At 36.3% G+C, this 16,760-nt stretch overlaps 1 protein-coding gene across 1 annotated transcript; it reads right to left on the reverse strand.

Moving 5' to 3' along the window:
* Nucleotides 1-507: 507 nt before the first annotated feature.
* Nucleotides 508-16,491, reverse strand: MED30 (mediator complex subunit 30). The gene is made up of 4 exons (XM_006186468.2): nucleotides 16,156-16,491; nucleotides 12,290-12,448; nucleotides 10,163-10,267; nucleotides 508-1,131 (listed from the first exon to the last, which is right to left on the reverse strand). The coding sequence occupies exons 1-4, from the start codon at nucleotides 16,330-16,332 to the stop codon at nucleotides 1,036-1,038; spliced, it is 537 nt and encodes a 178-aa protein (XP_006186530.1). The 5' UTR covers nucleotides 16,333-16,491; the 3' UTR covers nucleotides 508-1,035.
* Between the last annotated feature and the right edge of the window lie 269 nt (nucleotides 16,492-16,760).

The raw sequence follows: 16,760 nt of genomic DNA on the forward strand, positions 1-16,760 counted from the left end.
AAAAGTAAACATCTTCCTTACTCTCATCCTCAACCACCCAGGTCCCCTCCCCAGAGGAAGCTGGTACCCTCCAGAGAATCCATATCCAAGAGAAGTCAAATAGCCTGAGTCAAATCCAGGCCAGAAGGCAGGGGGGCTTCTGGATCAGGCTGGAAAAAGTCCTTTCTGAGAAGAACCCGACTCTCTTACTTGAGGATACATTATTTATAATCTGAGAGACCAGCTCCTCCTGTAGGCAGACTACAAAGGACTTATTACTGTAGACTGACTGCTAGTCTACAAAAGCACTTGTCATATGGAGCCATATCATTTAAACTCTGAAAAATTCACTGTTTCCAAAATGTGCTTGAGATTACTTTAGGATATATCTGAAAAATCAGATAGGGGATAGCTTCTTGACCAAAAGTAGGTTAGCAAGTAAGCACATACTGTTATTTTAGTTTGTGCCATCTTCAAATTATTTTTCTCTCCTTTTAGAGGCAGATCATTCCAATTCAGACCAAACAATTGAAAACACAATAAAAGTAATTTTAATTTTCATCTACTTAAAGCAGTATACAAGGTACCTGTTTTCTCATTTTAAATTGTTTGAGACTCAAACTAAATTTAAAAAATTAAGCTGAAATGGTAATTTACATGTTTAATTCTAATTTGTACCACTGATTGACTGTACTTGATATTTTCATCTGCAAAAATGTTTAAAACTTTTTCCCTAAAAGGGTAATGAAATGAACAGAACAACCACTGATCAAATTTATAAATTTATAAAACTTGTTTTTAAAAAAGAATTATTCATGAAAATTAACCAAAAATAAACCCTACCAAAGTTTATTACAATAATCTTTCACAGAATCAATAGCTTAAAAAAAATCCCCAGTGAATACTTTAATGTAAAACCACAATGTAAAAAATAGGAACTTTAATTCTAGTGACTAGAATAACAGCAGATAAATAATCTCCTTCAAAGGAAAAAAAAAATACTCGAGGGGAAAAAAATGGTGTAACATGTGTAAAGCCGGAAATTTAAATATCAGTTTAGTTCCTCATTGCTAACATGGCATTTATATCCCAGATGAGATTTCGTAATTGATCCATAATTTGCTTCAGCTGTTGATTCTTCTGTTTGAGTTTCTGTAGAAACAAAAGAATTTATCAAAAATGTTTCGTGAAATATAGACCATGAAGTTAGAAGATTAAAGTGTCATAAGTTAGAATGCTAATGATCCAGACAGAAATTAAGCTTTACAAATACTTCCTTAAGGCAGAAGGTCTCAATCTTTTTCTGGCCACAGATACTCACTAAAAGGCTTAATGAATTCCAGTTCAGACCAAGGAAGCCTGTGGCTCCAGCCCCCACCCCTCTTACCCCTCCACTTCTACCACCAAAGAAAATAAGCTAAATATTTCATTGTCATAAAACCTAAGTACATAGGTTTTCCGAAACACCGCATAATGTAATGATTAAGAGCACAAACCCTAGAGCCAGATTCTCTGGGTTTATACTCAGCTCCTTCACCAACTAAATATATGATGTTGGCCAAGTTACTTACCCTCTCTGTGCCTCAGTTTCCATGTCAGAAATATGGGGATAACAACTCTTATGAGGTAGGTTTAGTTATTATGAGGATTAAAAGATTTGATTCATGTAAAGTGTTAGAACTGTACGTGGCATATAAGCAAGCATTCAACCAATGTTACCAGTAGGCACAGAACATAAACCATCAATACAGAATATAGAATATAATAAAAACGCAACGCATGATGCAACTGGTCTTTCAAACATGTGGCAGAAGTCACGGAGCACAGCATGTAGTGCGACCTGTGTCTGATTCTGGAAACTGAAGACAAGGTGGCACAGCCCCAAGAGGATCTTCACAGCTAAGGCCTGCTGGAGGCCCTGAGTGCGCATGGCTGGTGTCTCTGCATCTCTAGGTCTGGGTTTTTACTAGACCACAGTTTACAAATATACTTTCTTCAAATCCAATGTCTGCTTAGGTAAAACAAGGTAAAAATAGAGACTTTCTAGTCAAAGTGTTTTTGCTAGTTATTATGATAATCATTACTATTAAGTAACCTTTGGAAACATTACATTGGGAAATAATGTATTGAATCAGCTAATTTTAAAGATACTATATTAAAATACCTCCAGATAAAGCAGTACATGTTCTTTATAAAGAGACCTAAAAATCTTAGTTTGCTCTTCAATGAAATAAAAAATAAGATTAAATAAGTCAGTTACTCATATTACCTCTGTCTAGAGTTAGAGAGGTAACGGGAGGTAAGAAACTAAAAGGGAGAATGAAGAAATTCTTATTGGAAAACAGGAAAGCAATTTGCAGAGACTTTAATGTTTAATATTAATTAAATTTAATTCATATTTGAAAAAAGGATTAACACAACACAGTCAGATGAAACATGACCAGACAGTACTCAGGGTGTGTGTTCAGTACACAGAGCCATAAAGCTAACATAGTACTGGGGAGAAAGAGACTATCAGGTAGCATTTTAGGTACTCGGTCTCCTTGTTCAGTTCTCACATGGCCCATCTTCTAAGTTCTTTTGTCATAAGTATGTGGTAGTTTTTTAAGCAATTGTAAATATTACCTAACCAAATGGACCCAGATAACTGGGTGAGGTGACGAATGACTGAATGACCAGTACCAAGCCCATAAAGTCTTTGTCATCCTAGAGAGCAGGAAACTTGACCCTTCTGCCAGCAACAAAGGGTAGCAGCAGAAGAGGAATATGAGAGTAAATGTGCTGTGCTGGGAGGCTGGAAACCTCAGGTCTAACTTTGCCTCTAACTTGCTATGTGATTTTAGACAAGCTCCTTATCCTCACTTTTCTTGTCTAGGAAATGGGATTATATAAGCTACTAGGCCCTTGCCAGTTCAACTCTACACCCGCATGTAAGATCACAATCAGTTACACAGACACGTGTAATGAAAACCAGTAGCTTTAGTTCAGGAAACTAATTCATGGCTTCAAAATGGTTCAAAAGTCAGCTGCCCTCTTCTACTGAGCCATCACCTGCCTAAGCCATGAGAGACTTCAGTGACCATGATTCCCTGCTCAATTCTAATTTTTTGGGGAGGGATGTGGAGAAGAACAACTGATTAAGACTAAAAGGAACAGCAAGAATATAAGTTGATTTTAAAAAAAAAAATTTATTTGAATTAGTACTTTCTGATGTATCTTGAATATGGCCTTTTTAAAAATTTCAAAACTTCCCTTTGGAATAGAATTCTGAGCGTGTAATACATTTTGTTCCATAAATATTTACTGAGGGTATGTGAGGTGCCTGGCTCTGGGTTAGGCATTGTAAGGGAATTAAAATGAGTAAGAAATGGTCCTTGCCTTGAAGAAATTCAGCATCAAGTAGGAGGAAGATAATGCCCCAAAATAGACTATAATCTGGTTAAGGCATATGGTGGAGGAAACATATCAGATGCTGTGGATCCCCAGCTGGTAAAGTGAGAAAACAAGGAGAACACTTTTGACTGGGGTCTAGAAAAGATGGTGAGCCAAGAGTGGAAGGAGCATAAATTTAGGCTTGTTGGTGGGTAAGCGGGACCCAGAACAATTCCTGACACAGGAGAAATACGAGTTAAACTGCAACAACAAAAAAGACTAACTGGGCAAATGTGTGGGATGGCATCTCTTAAGCAGTTTCAGTGGTGATGAATCTGTGCCCACGGGGAAGAAGAGGAGGGGTTTCAGTTTTTGAAACAGTTGAAGACCATTCAAAAAAAGAAAGGCCAAGTCTGGTGAAACAAGCTTAGGGATTACATTTGCAGTATAAATTAAGGAGCAACTAGAAGTAATAAAATTATCTTCTTGAGTGGTTAAAGTATGAGACTTTCAAATCAACATCAAAACAGAGGTTATAGAAGGCTCCCACAATGGTTGCATCATTGGAAAATGTGGGATATTTTCAAAATAATATTCAACTCTAGGGAATAGTAAAAATTTTCTAAAGTATGACATAAGGCATTTGGATAGTTTGTCTCAAAGAGTCCACACAGTTTTAAATTTAAAAATTAGCATATAAGTAAAATAGCTAGAGCCAAAACACATCATGAACATATCAACAGCCAAGGTGACAGTTATGCTTATTAGTGGCTAAATTGTAAATAAATTTTCATGGCATGATACAGGATTTAATATATACAGTCTTGCTACTGATTGATTTTAACAGAGGTTGACAGCGCGATTATCAAAATCCATCAGCTGTGCCTAATTTGTTATGTTAACAGGTGAATGTGTAAGTAGAGTAGATACTTAAAAAATGTTTATGCTAAGTCATACATGTAATTTAATATTCATACAAAGGCTGTGACAGGTGGTCAGAAATACTTTAATTTCAAAATGCATGGACTCAATTTTATATCAACTCTGTAAAAACCACCCACATATCTCTGAATTTCACTTTACCATCAACAGAATAGTTTTAAGCAAAATAGAACTCATTCTGCAGCCTTAAAACACAGTCTCAAACAAGTGTTCATCTTTTACTTGAGTATTAGGGCTTATGAATTCCAGGACATACGAAGAGAAAATAAAGTATTTTAAAAAGCCAAAAATATGACTATTAAACTATGCATCTAGTTCTGTCATCTGATGATTTCCATCACATACTGATTACAAATTTCATGCCCCAAAGTCTCATGGCTTTTTGTTAGGCATTAATGTTATAGATGTTGTTAGAAATCAGACAGACCATATAGATTAAATAGTAAACACACCATCAATTATGTTGTTCTGTCCAATTTCAAGTACACAATGATATACAGCTAACCCTTGAACAATGCGGGGGACTGGCTCCAGGACCTGCCGTGGTACCAAAATCCAGGGGTGCTTCAGTCCCACAGTCAGCCCTCTGTTTCCATCATTCTGCATCCACAGATTGAGTTAACTGTGAATTGTGTAGTACTGTAGTATTTTATTGGAAAAAAACAGCATTTAAGTGGATTCACAGAACACCTGTTGTTCAAGGGTCAAGTGTAGCTGAAAAAATTAAATCAACGAATTTAGACTATTTTTAATAGCATCTATGTGATTATGAAATTAGATTAGGCCAACATTTTACCATCTGAAGGTAGCTATTAAACATTTCCCACAGAAACACTCAGGTGTGTGTGCCATTAAGGCAGAAAAATATATTAATTGATCATGAGCTTACTCAGTGTTTTAAAATTTTTCAAGTATATTTTAATCTTACTTTCTAGAGGGAGGTACAAAATTGGAAAAAGTTGGGGGAAAAGAATAAAATACATTAGTAGCACTGATTATACAAGATAACTTGGTTAACAGTCAGAATATGTATTATATTCAATTCACATTTATGTTTTATTTAAGGAATGAATTAAAAACCTCTTTGGGTCAAAAATCCATTTGGCTTAGTTTTTAACTATTAACTTTATTTGCTTCTGTTTTTTTTGAGAGGGATTTCAATTTGAGTTAACCGAATCTTAGTCCTCTCTCGTTTTTTTTTTTTTTTTTTTTTTTTTTTGCTTCTGTTTACCACTTAGTTCTCCAGTTTTGTTTCAAGTTATTGTAACAATTGCCAGGAAGTAAGAGAGAGCCCTGAGGCCCATCAAATAGGTATTTCCCCTGCTCCTCAAGGGGGGATGCTTTCTCTCTAAATTCTCTTTTAAAAAACTAATTCCCATAGAAATACAGGGCTAAGCTTTAAAGTTTAATTTAAAACATTTAATGAATTATTTCCTCTTTGTAGTAATCTTCAGTTTGACACTATGTTAACTAAAATAAGGTTTACCCCAAAGTTAGAAGCACATACAACAGTAAATTCAGCAGACTGAAATGGTATGATCAAAACTGAAGAGTTCTCAAATGCCTGAAGCATAAATGGGAACACAGAATTTAAAATACAGGCTTTTATTACATAAATAGGTAAACCTTCAGAAATACTGTCTATTCTGTGTACTGAAATAAACCTGTTACAGATAAACACTGTGGACTGAATACATGTGTTTATCTTTTCTTTTTTCTCAGACCCTAATAAAATGGCAGGAGGGGAATGAAAAAGCTATAAATCCATGTGATGTGAAAAATGATCAGAATGGAGGCAACAGTAGATGCCAGGTGGCGCATTTTAAGATGAAAAGTAGAAGGGAGGAGTAAATGATGTGGGAGGAACTACTGTACAGCCCAAGTGATGCAGGAAGGATGCCACTGAGAACAGAGCTAGTCCTCCGTGGAGAACTGGAGACGGGTGACATTGCAGAGTCACCATCTGAGGCCCAGGGACGAAAATGGGAGGGAAATAGCTTCAGGGACTAGTGAGAGTCCCAGGTGCTCACCCCCACTCCTCACCAACAGGTGACTGAGCACCCTCTCCTGTGTCCTGCCCCATCTTTCAGGGAACAGGAGGTTTGTTTCCTGTGAAACTAAACCAAAACAGCTGTGGTTTCAGTGTCAGCAGCACAGCAGAAGGCAAGTGGACAGGAGAATATCACCCTATGTAGGGCACTGGAAGATTCTTTTCTGAAGAAAATTAAATAGCCCTAAAGAAAAAAAACCTCAGCAAAGGCCAACTTGCTTCCCAACCTCGCTTTGATGAAGCTAACTCACAAAGCCTGTGATTAGCTTTCTCCTGCCCCACTCCCAAATATAAAAGGCTCATGCGTTTAAGCATCAGATGCTCACCAGACCTTTTAGAGCCTCCATCTGCAAAGACAACAAAGCAGAACAGACAGGGGTTGGCAAACTGTGGCACAAGACCTGTCTTTGTTAAGGCCCATGAGTTGAGGATGGTTTTTACATCACAGCAAGGACCATGTGTATCTCACAAAGCCTGAAATATTTACTATCTGGTCCTTTAAAGTTTGCCAAACCCTGTATGAGAAGATTATGGAAGAATACCTTCTAATTTCTGAGGGAAATGAATTTACAACATAGAATTTTATATCCAGCCAAATGATCAACTGGACAGATAAGTGGAGACTAAAAACTTAACTCCCTGCATTCCTTCTGAAGAAGCCACTGAACTTACCAAGAAGGGAGTAAATAAAGCAAGAAAGAGGAAGACAGGAGATTGAGGAAATAGTGAAAGCAACAGAATAGGTGAAGGAAAGGCTCGGGACAGTGGCTGAACAGCAGGACTAGAGAGCTTTCAGTCCAGACCTGGCAAAACAGACGACTCTGGGGGGAGGGAAAAGGAATCTGTAAGTCGTCTAATAATTCTGACCCTGGGAAGATGGAAAACAGTACTGAGGTGCTGCCACAGATGCATAAAGAACTAACCAAGATTTCTTTAAAATACAGAAGTTAATTATTAACTCCAGGAAAACAAAAAGATTGTTCAAGGAAATGTTAATGTTAGTTTACTATGTGGCTTAGCAATAAGCAGTATTTATGTGCTATAATAATATGAACACAGAATATTTATCAAATCCCAATTATGGCATAACTGCATTGAAGGGTTGGGGGAAAGGAAGTATGTAGGTGGGTCCAGGACAGAGAGAGACTGTAAAGAGAGCTACATCCTCATGTGGAGAAAAATTCTTTTATATATCATATCCTTTGTATCAATTGTATCCTTCATGAAAATTCACAAAATTCTAGGTCAATAGCTAGTAAAAGTTTTTTGATTATACACTGTCAGAGTATCACCATATTCTGATTATGTGAAAAGTCTTTCAAAAAAATGAAGAACAGTTTATTTTTTAAGCCATTGTATTAGAAAAAAGGGGAACTTAGAGAAATGAAAAGTGAAATGAAACATATATTTATAAAAAATTATACCTTCTGAATTTACACAAGCTTTTTTTCCCCAAAAATATTACAAAATCGTATGTAGTAGAGAACAAATTATATTTATGTCACATGTGGTACTTTTAAAGTTATCATTACAGTGGTGGTCTATTTATATATACATTTCATTGCATTTTATAAATAATATCCTTACTACAGAGAAATATAATAGGAGGCCTCCATTGTGAATTAATACATAGATTACCAACAGAAACATATAACACTTCTTAATAACTGAATGTCTCATATCTCTGGATGACTAAACACCATTTATTCTTCAAGGTCTAAATTTAAAGTTCCTAATCCCCTACCAATTCTCTGCTGTAAATTCTTTATGCTCACTACTGTCAAATTTGCTGGAAACAGTCTTCTTAATTTGTATTTCTCCTTAAAAAAAAAAACTAAAAATTTTCTTTTATAAAATCTATCCCTCTTTCTTTTCTCCTAAGTTTTGACATACATTTTTCTTTTAATTTTCCAATATTTCGTTTTGCAGGTTTTATTGTAAACTCCGAAATTCATTTTGACACATGGTATAATGTAAAAGCTAGCTTAATTTTCTGCAAAATTTCCTATTTTTAAAGCCTAATTTTTCACACAATCCCTCTTCTGTCATATTAAATTATCATATACAATAGGAAGACAGGTTTTTTTCTATTACTTTACTAACCTGTCTATTCTTGTGCCAGTATTTCACACTTAATTTTTTTTTTGTAATATGCTTCATATCACGTTTTAATTTTCGGAGCAAAGAGTTCTGTTTTATTACTCTTATCAGAATTAAAAATATATATATTTTGGTATGCTCTCAAGAAAAAATAATTCCAATTTGAATTTTATTTGGATTTGTTTTTTGATTGGTGTTGCACTGAAATCTCACTCTTTTTGTGTACTTCCAGGAGAATTCATATTTGGATTTAGATTGTTACTGCATTAAACCTAGGAAATAATCGAGACTGGCATTTTTAGAATATTGCCCACACAGAACTTAATGTGTTCTTTCAATTATTCAAAACTTCTTTTATGTATCTTAGTAAGTTTAGCCACATGTATCATCAAGATAATTCCTAACTACTTAATATTTGCTTCTACATCTGTGAACAGGATCTTATAGTCTAATTGGTTTATAGCATTGTAAGAAAATGACATCAGTCTTGTATTCAGCCTAATCTAACTGGTATATAGCATTCTAGGTAAATGGTATTAGTCCTGTATTAAGTCCTTTTATCAAACTCTTACTAATTCTACTTGTTAATCAATGAGTTTCTTTGAGGTTAAGAAGCTTGAGTTATGATGTTATGTACAAGATTAACAAACTTAACAGTTCCATACATAACATTATAAACCCTGTTTCCTAAAGTTTATTTCTGTTTCACTGTCTATAACTTCTAAAACAATATTAAACATAGTGGTGTAAGGCATCTTATTTTATGCCTGTTTTTAATAGGACTAGTCCTGTATTTCACACCTCTATGAAAAATGTTGGTTACTTATCTGAAATAAAAAGGTTTTTTTTTTTTTAAAGACATCTTAATAGTTTTAAGCATTCTTTGAAACAGCAACAAAACTGAATTCTATCAAACCTCCTTTAGATTTGAGAAAAACATTTTTTCCAATTTAATCTACTGATATTACATATTATATATGTAAACTGCATTATCCTCCCATACCTCAAGAAACCCTCTATGGCTGTGGTGGATTAATTGTTAATACCCCGATGAAATTCTACTAACTAGCATTAAGAATTTCAGGAGAGGGCAGGAGGCAGGGTGTGTATTTTTAAGTGAAAGAGTGAAATTGGTAGTTATATTTAGTGTGTTGGTTAGGTTCTAGTAAGCCTGGGCCACGTTTCCACCACAGAAGGGACTGACAACACTTCTTATTTCTCTCTGTTTCATGAGAACTATCTGAACAGTACCTTCTGGACTTATGAAACCATTCAGCAATAAATTCAAGTTAAGTACTCGAGCAGTGGACAGTGGGATAGGGTGGTGCTCTGACAACTCTGTCAATTTCTTACTCAGATGTTGAGACATTCATATTTCTTATTTGTAAATTTTTATCATTTGCTGCTCCAGATACGCTGTAAGCTAGAGAGCTGCAATGCTGCCTAGAAAAGGAAAACGTAAATGGGTTGTGACTGAGCCGCCTCTGAGGATTTTGTAAGAGTGCTGTTGCCTGAATTCCGCGGTCTCACGTCTGACTGTTCAGGTGGTAATTTCTGCCTCCCTTTGAGTTCTGGCTTGTATTCTATGTAGGCTGAATTTGCCACAGCCACAACTTCATGTAGTTCTGTAATTCACATTATGTTTTTGAGTTACAAAGACTTCCTTGTAATTTGTATCAATAATTCAGAAACAATAAAATACATAGACTAACAACTCACTTTATTTACTTCAGCAATTTCTCGCCTCTCTTCACTGGCAAAACGAGGTGGGCCAGCCCGATCGTCATTCTTCGAGCCATCTTCTTCCACATATGGAATAAGTTGCTGGGAGTGACATACAGAAGTTACAAGTCAAAAATATGACACACAATTTCCAGTAATACTGGTATAGATAATGCAATTCATCTGATTAAGGTCAATTTTTCTACTTTTCTTTTAAGAACATAAAAATGCATCTTAATTCAGATGATGGCCTAAATGACAGCATTAGAAGTCAGGCATTTCAGTGCATTCTCTACAATAGTTTTCAGGTTTCTTTTGTAAAATAGTCCTTATAGTATGAGACATCACATGCAGTTAAGTAATATCCTACTCACTCAATTAGCAAATATTTAATTGCCAGATACTAGGTGAGGAGACACTGCAAAAATGGTGACAAATAAGTTATGACTCCTACTCCAAGGAAACTTACAGTCCATTGAGAGAGAACAGGTTTTCCTTCATCTATACTAGGAAGAAAGGAACTTCGTGGAGGTGTAATGTACAAATGTTATTTACTTGCTATCAAGAACCTCCATGTCTACATAGGTTTCTAGGTATCTTATGTCTTTCAGTTGGGAGAATATTTTTTTGTAAGAGAAAACATTTACAAATAAATGAAGCTTCTAGCAGAATTATAATTAAATGTATGGTTTGTGATGAAGTTTATTTGATGCAGCCCCTTGCAGACGTGACAAGAGACTTCAGGAATCATCTAGTCTCTACCATCTTACATTACCAATGCAGGAACAGGCTAGAGGCAAGTAATTGGTACAACCAGAAGTCAGTCTGATCAAACTTTGAATTTGTGGGACAAATATAAACTTGCCCACATCCACAACTACTTTATTCCTTTCTGCTCTCCTATCCTGATGCAAGCAGAGGGGTCCTTCCTCCTGAAGACAGTTAGTCTCCATTCCTGCTGTGCCTAGATTCCTCTGCCCTCCTGGTCTTCATTATTCATTCCATCCAACTTCTCCCTACTGTTTCCTTCCTTTATCATCTAAACCTCGAATGGTCTTTCCCATTTGGAGGAAGAAAGCCCCAAATCCTCAGTGCCATCCCTCCTTTCATCTACTGCTCTCCTCTCTCATTTTTAATTTAAGCTTCTTATAAGACGGATATCCACTTGCTGCCTCCAGTTCCTTGCTTCCTGTTTAATCTTCAACCCACTGAGATCTGACTTCTTGTTGCTACCATTTCACTGTTTCAAATATACCAACAATTTTCCTCTAGCAAAATCTGCTGGACAGTTCTCATTCCTTATTCTCCTTGACTTCTCTGCAGCATCTGTCAGTGTCAACTATGTTTCTTATCTTTCTTTCACATCTTTGACCACTTATTCTCAGGCACTATTGCAGTTTACTCTTTCTCTGTTCACTCCTTATGTGCTGATCACCCAAAACAGAAAGTACTGATCATGTGAAATTGTTCTTCATTTGTCACGAGAGAACAGCCAAACCTCCCCAACTACCTCTGGCAGCAGAGACAGAACTTGTCAACAGGAAAGGGCCAGCTATAAAAATATCATATACTTAATTAATTAAAATGTATCTATGACCTGAGATTAAATTTGAAAAATATATTTTAAAACTAGAGTGATTCCACTAAGCTAATCTAAATTAATAGTGATAAAAATATAACCTTTTTACCTGTAAAGAACTTACATGAAAACCATTTTTAAAGTATTTTACAGTACTATTAAAACTCCTAATAAAAAAAATTAGGCACTGATTTGATTAAAAGGAGACACTGACAAGTATAAAAATTGCCACAGGCAACCCTCTCCTCCCAACAGCAAAAACTCACTATAATCCTGGATGTTAAAGTCTACAAGAAGTTATTAACATGAAAAGATAGTACTAATTCTCCTTCTCTATATATGTGTGTGAATGTATATATGTGTGGATGTGTGTGTGTGTATATATATATATACACATACAATATTTTCATCTTCTCTAGTCAAACACCAATATAATACAAAATCTGGAAATATTGTGAAAGTAGGAGAAAGAGAGAAAGGAAAAACCTGCCGGCGTCTGGAGACAACCTTACACCCCACATTCCTCCTCCCTCCGCCGAACTTGCCTCCACTGGGATAGGATCCATCCCTCCGCAGTTTTCATTGCATTTGTCATAGACCAATCTCAGCTTCCTGAAGAGGATGGAAAGTTGGCGAAGGTGATCCTGGAGCTTTGCTAACCGGTCTTGATAGGTTCCAGTATGATAAGTGACACCATTTGGCAGCTTCTCAGACAGAATGAAAATGTAAAGTAATGAAAATCAAGATTTTTTTAAGTAAAGCTAGCAAACAGAAGCATTTCTAAAGCAATGCATAAAAGAAACTGTTCCTCACAGTTAAATCAAGTGCAGTTTTAAGAATTTAAGAGTAATAACACACTCATTAATTAATTAGCTCCTTGGCTAGTTGTAGGGCTGCAAAGCAGCTCGAGAAAAGACTGCGATAAGCCTCTCTAACCAGTTGAAATACTTTCCCCTCTGATTTTTGACTATATTTATATTACAACTTTGTATTATAACTTTAAAAAGAATGCACAATTTTAATAATACTAAACTATTATATAAAGGCAGCAAGCTGCTGAACTCAACCAGGAGGTTAAAAACAAAATACAATTTAAAGAAAAAGAAGAAAAAAGTGAGTATCAGGAACTTTTAGCAGAAGAAAAAGAAGAAAATACCTTAACTCTGGTAAGATAATTGATGGTTAAGGCATGCATTACAACATAAATCTGCCACCAAAGGTTTTACTTTAAAAAGAAATCAATAGCAGGAGATACAGGTACAAATCAATCTGTACTTGAAAGTCATGAATAAATTATTACAAGTGACTGCTATGTTCATAACTCTGACTTGGATGCTTATATATTTTTAATTCAGGGATTTTTATCAAAAGAAGCCAAAAATAATACTGAAATGATAAAATCACAGATAAATGAAATCAACTACTACTTATTCAGAACTAAATGCACTCTTTGTGCAGTGCTGAAACTCAGGAACAAAATCTTCCTTTCTCTGTACATCTTTACAGTATTTTATTCCCACAATTTGACCTGTGAAATCATCCTAAAATTAGAATTAACAATATTTGTACCATGTTTTATAGTAAATGAGGTAATTTCATTATAAGTGGCTTAAAACCAAGACCCTAATTACTAACAGCTAGAAGATCAGTCCAGTCTTTCTAAACCTCAGTTCATCATTTTTTTCTTTTTTAAACAGATGAGGTAGGAATGCAAAAAGAAAAATAATGCTCAATACAATGTCTAGAGGAAAAAGAAAACAAGACACACTAGCGTTACATGTAGGTGAAACCATAAACATGGGAGAAAAAAAGACTGGAAAGGCCTATACATAGTTATTTAAAGGTGTAACAGTTGATAAAAGATGTAATAGGGAGATAGGCCTAATAATTCATTTTCTTCTTTTCTCTCTTTTCCAAATTTCCTGTAATGTTATGGTTTACAAGTTAAGAAGACAGATCTTCTGAAATTATTTGAAATCCATTTTTATTGGGATTTTTAGAAATTCTGAAGTATTAAAACACTCTGAGGATGATACCTCAAAGAAATGTGGTAAAATACCAAAGACAGAATTAATCAAAAGAGTTTAAAGTTAAAGAGTTCTCCCCCCAATACAATGTAGGGTTTCTGATGACCTTTCGATTTATGAACTTTCACAAACATTAACAGATCAAAGAAGAGTTTCAAAGGGTCCCTGCTTTCTGTTTTGTGTGATGTTAAGGAGTATAATAAGTCTGGGTATTAGTTTTCATATAAAGCACCAGCTTCTCAAGGGAACAATACTTTAAAAAAATTTATACTTTTCATGTGTCAGGCACTGTTCTAGAAGCTGGGGTGGAGCAGTGAACATAAAAGAGACAAGTTTCCTATACCACAGAATATGAGTTACAATAATACCTAAGATCTCTTGGTATACATTATAATGTAGATATTTAGCTAACAAGCACATCAATAACCATCTCACTCATGAATACTGATGAATATCTATAAATAAATATATAGTCATACCTGCAGACACTAAAAAGGCATTCAACTAAATTCAGCATCCATTCTTGAAACAAATACAAAACTCTTAATAAAAATTCCTCACCATGATAAAATACATTTATCTCAGTTAAAAAGTTAACACCATGGTTAATGTGGGAAGGTTAAAAGCATCTGCACTAGAGTCAGGAACAGAACAGGATGTCTACCAAGACCACTAATACTATCAGTGAACACTTATGGAGGCACTGGCCAATGCAATTAGAGAAGAAAAAAAGCTGAAACATTAAAAAGGATGTGGTATAATCATCACTATTTACAAATGACATGATGAAGTGCTACTATCAATAAAGGAAGTCAAGAAAGATGGATACACAATTAATACACAGAAAACAATAGCTTTGCTTTCATATATAAAAACAAAAGAAAATGAGGAAGGAAGAAGACCCCATTTACAACAGCAACAATAAAGATAACATTTCCAGATAAAATATTTGACTTAAAAATGTCAAGATAAAGATGAAAACTTAATTTACTTCATAGGGACACAAAAAAGGATATTGCATGTTCTTAGTTAATAAGACTGAACATCATATGGATGTAAAGTCTCTCTAGGTTAAGTCAACTGAATAAAAACACTAACAGGTTTTTCTCAGAACTCATAAGCTTATTCTAAAGTACATGTGAAAAAATAAGCAAGAATAGCCAGGGCAGTTTTGAAAAATAAGTGTAAACACTTCATAGAGTCTCAATAAATATAAGAAAGTTTGTCATTGCTACATAAAAGAAGGCAGCCAAGTGGAACACAGCATCCAGAAACTGATTCATCTGTATGAAGTAGCATCTGAAATCAATGTGGGAGGAAAACGAATTATTCAACCAACCTTTTGGGAAAAGTAAGGCTGGGGCCATGCCTAACACTTTATACTAGGATAAATTCCAGGTGGATCAACGTTTTAATTGAAACAAAACAGAATTTTTCCTGATTTTGGAGTTGGGAAGGACTTCCTAATTTAGACATTGAACCTTAAAAGACTGATACATTCGGCTACCTTAAAAAAATATATATGTATGGCAAAAGGTAAACTCAGTTTCCTTAACTGTAAAATAGGGATAAAAATACTTCTTAGAACTGTTCTTCTAACAGTTTACCTGACCAAGAAAAGTACTTGACCAATATTAGCTATTAGCTCTACTAATTCGACTTCAGTACTTTGCATACATCAGGTTAAAAATAAATATTTGCTAAATTCTGAGAGATCATTTAATCCATACCTTAATTATTTAAGATATTAATCTATTAATTTTTAAAACAATTACCAAAGATTTCATATCTTCTCTTGGATTCTCCTTGAATTTTATTTCACTGGCTTATTGATAGTCTTAAAAGTGAGACCAGACTTAAAAAAAAAAAAAAATTACATAGTGTATGATTCCATTTATATGAAACTCTAGAAAATGAAAACTAATTTATGGTGCCAGAACGCAAACCAGAGATTGCCTGTGCATAGAAGGCCAAAAGTAAACATTTCAAAGGGGCATGAGGAAGCTGTGGAGTGATGAATGATGGTTTCAAAAGTATAAACATGTCAAAATTTTAACTAAATGCATTTTACTATATGTCAGTGATACCAAAACAAAGCTGTTTTACAAGAGTTTTCTTAGAAACTACAGAATCTGGTCGAATCTAGAAAATATGGCTCCAACCTTCCAGGAATCCGGTCTGGAAAACACCATCTTTACACTGCAGACTCTCGGGAACAGACACGTCACTGGCGAACACTTCTCAATGTAAATGGGGCAGCCCTATGACTGACGTGTGCAGAGGGCAGCCGCGCTGACGCCCAGGGGACCCACGTAGCGACCAAGCCAGCACCCCTTTCCCTCACAGGAGCATCCTGCTTTCTCCACGCACGCCCTCCTTCCCACCTGCATGTTCCTCAGGAGCTGGAAGATCTCCATGGTGCGGTACACGATGTCCTGGACCGTCTCCTGCCCGATCCGGCAGAGCGATGCCGTGTTGACCTCCCGGGCGGCCTGCTGAGCCTGGGGCCCGGCGAAAGGGCCGGGCGCCATCCCCGACGCCGCTAACGGAGGGGTGGACATGGCCCGGCTGCGAGGTCAGGTCAGCAGGGCCGGAGAGTAGGCGTCAGTGTGGCCGGCTGACCCTGGGCAGCTGCTGGCCTCGCCGAGGGTAGGAGCTTGGAAGACTCCGGCGGTCTGATTTCAAAACAGCGGCCGCGACTTCCGCTACCGTGACGTAACGCGTCCTCAACGTCACGGGGGCCGCCCCCTCGGCGAGCCCCTGGGAACCTGTCTCCGCGCAAGGCCGGCCGGGACTGGGCTGGAGGGCCCGGGCGGGGGCGGGACGGACTGGTGGAGTAGCCAATCACCGACTGCTCTCCAGGCAGGGGGGCGGTGCGCGTGGTAGAAGGCCGATGGGCTTTCCCACAGTTTACTTTCCAGTCTCAGCCCGTGGTTAGAATTCCTAGTAGAGCTTACTTTGTGTTAATTTCCTTGCTGAGCGTTTTCTT

The sequence above is a fragment of the Camelus ferus genome, chromosome 25, assembly GCF_009834535.1.
Source record: "Camelus ferus isolate YT-003-E chromosome 25, BCGSAC_Cfer_1.0, whole genome shotgun sequence".
NCBI lineage: Eukaryota > Metazoa > Chordata > Mammalia > Artiodactyla > Camelidae > Camelus > Camelus ferus.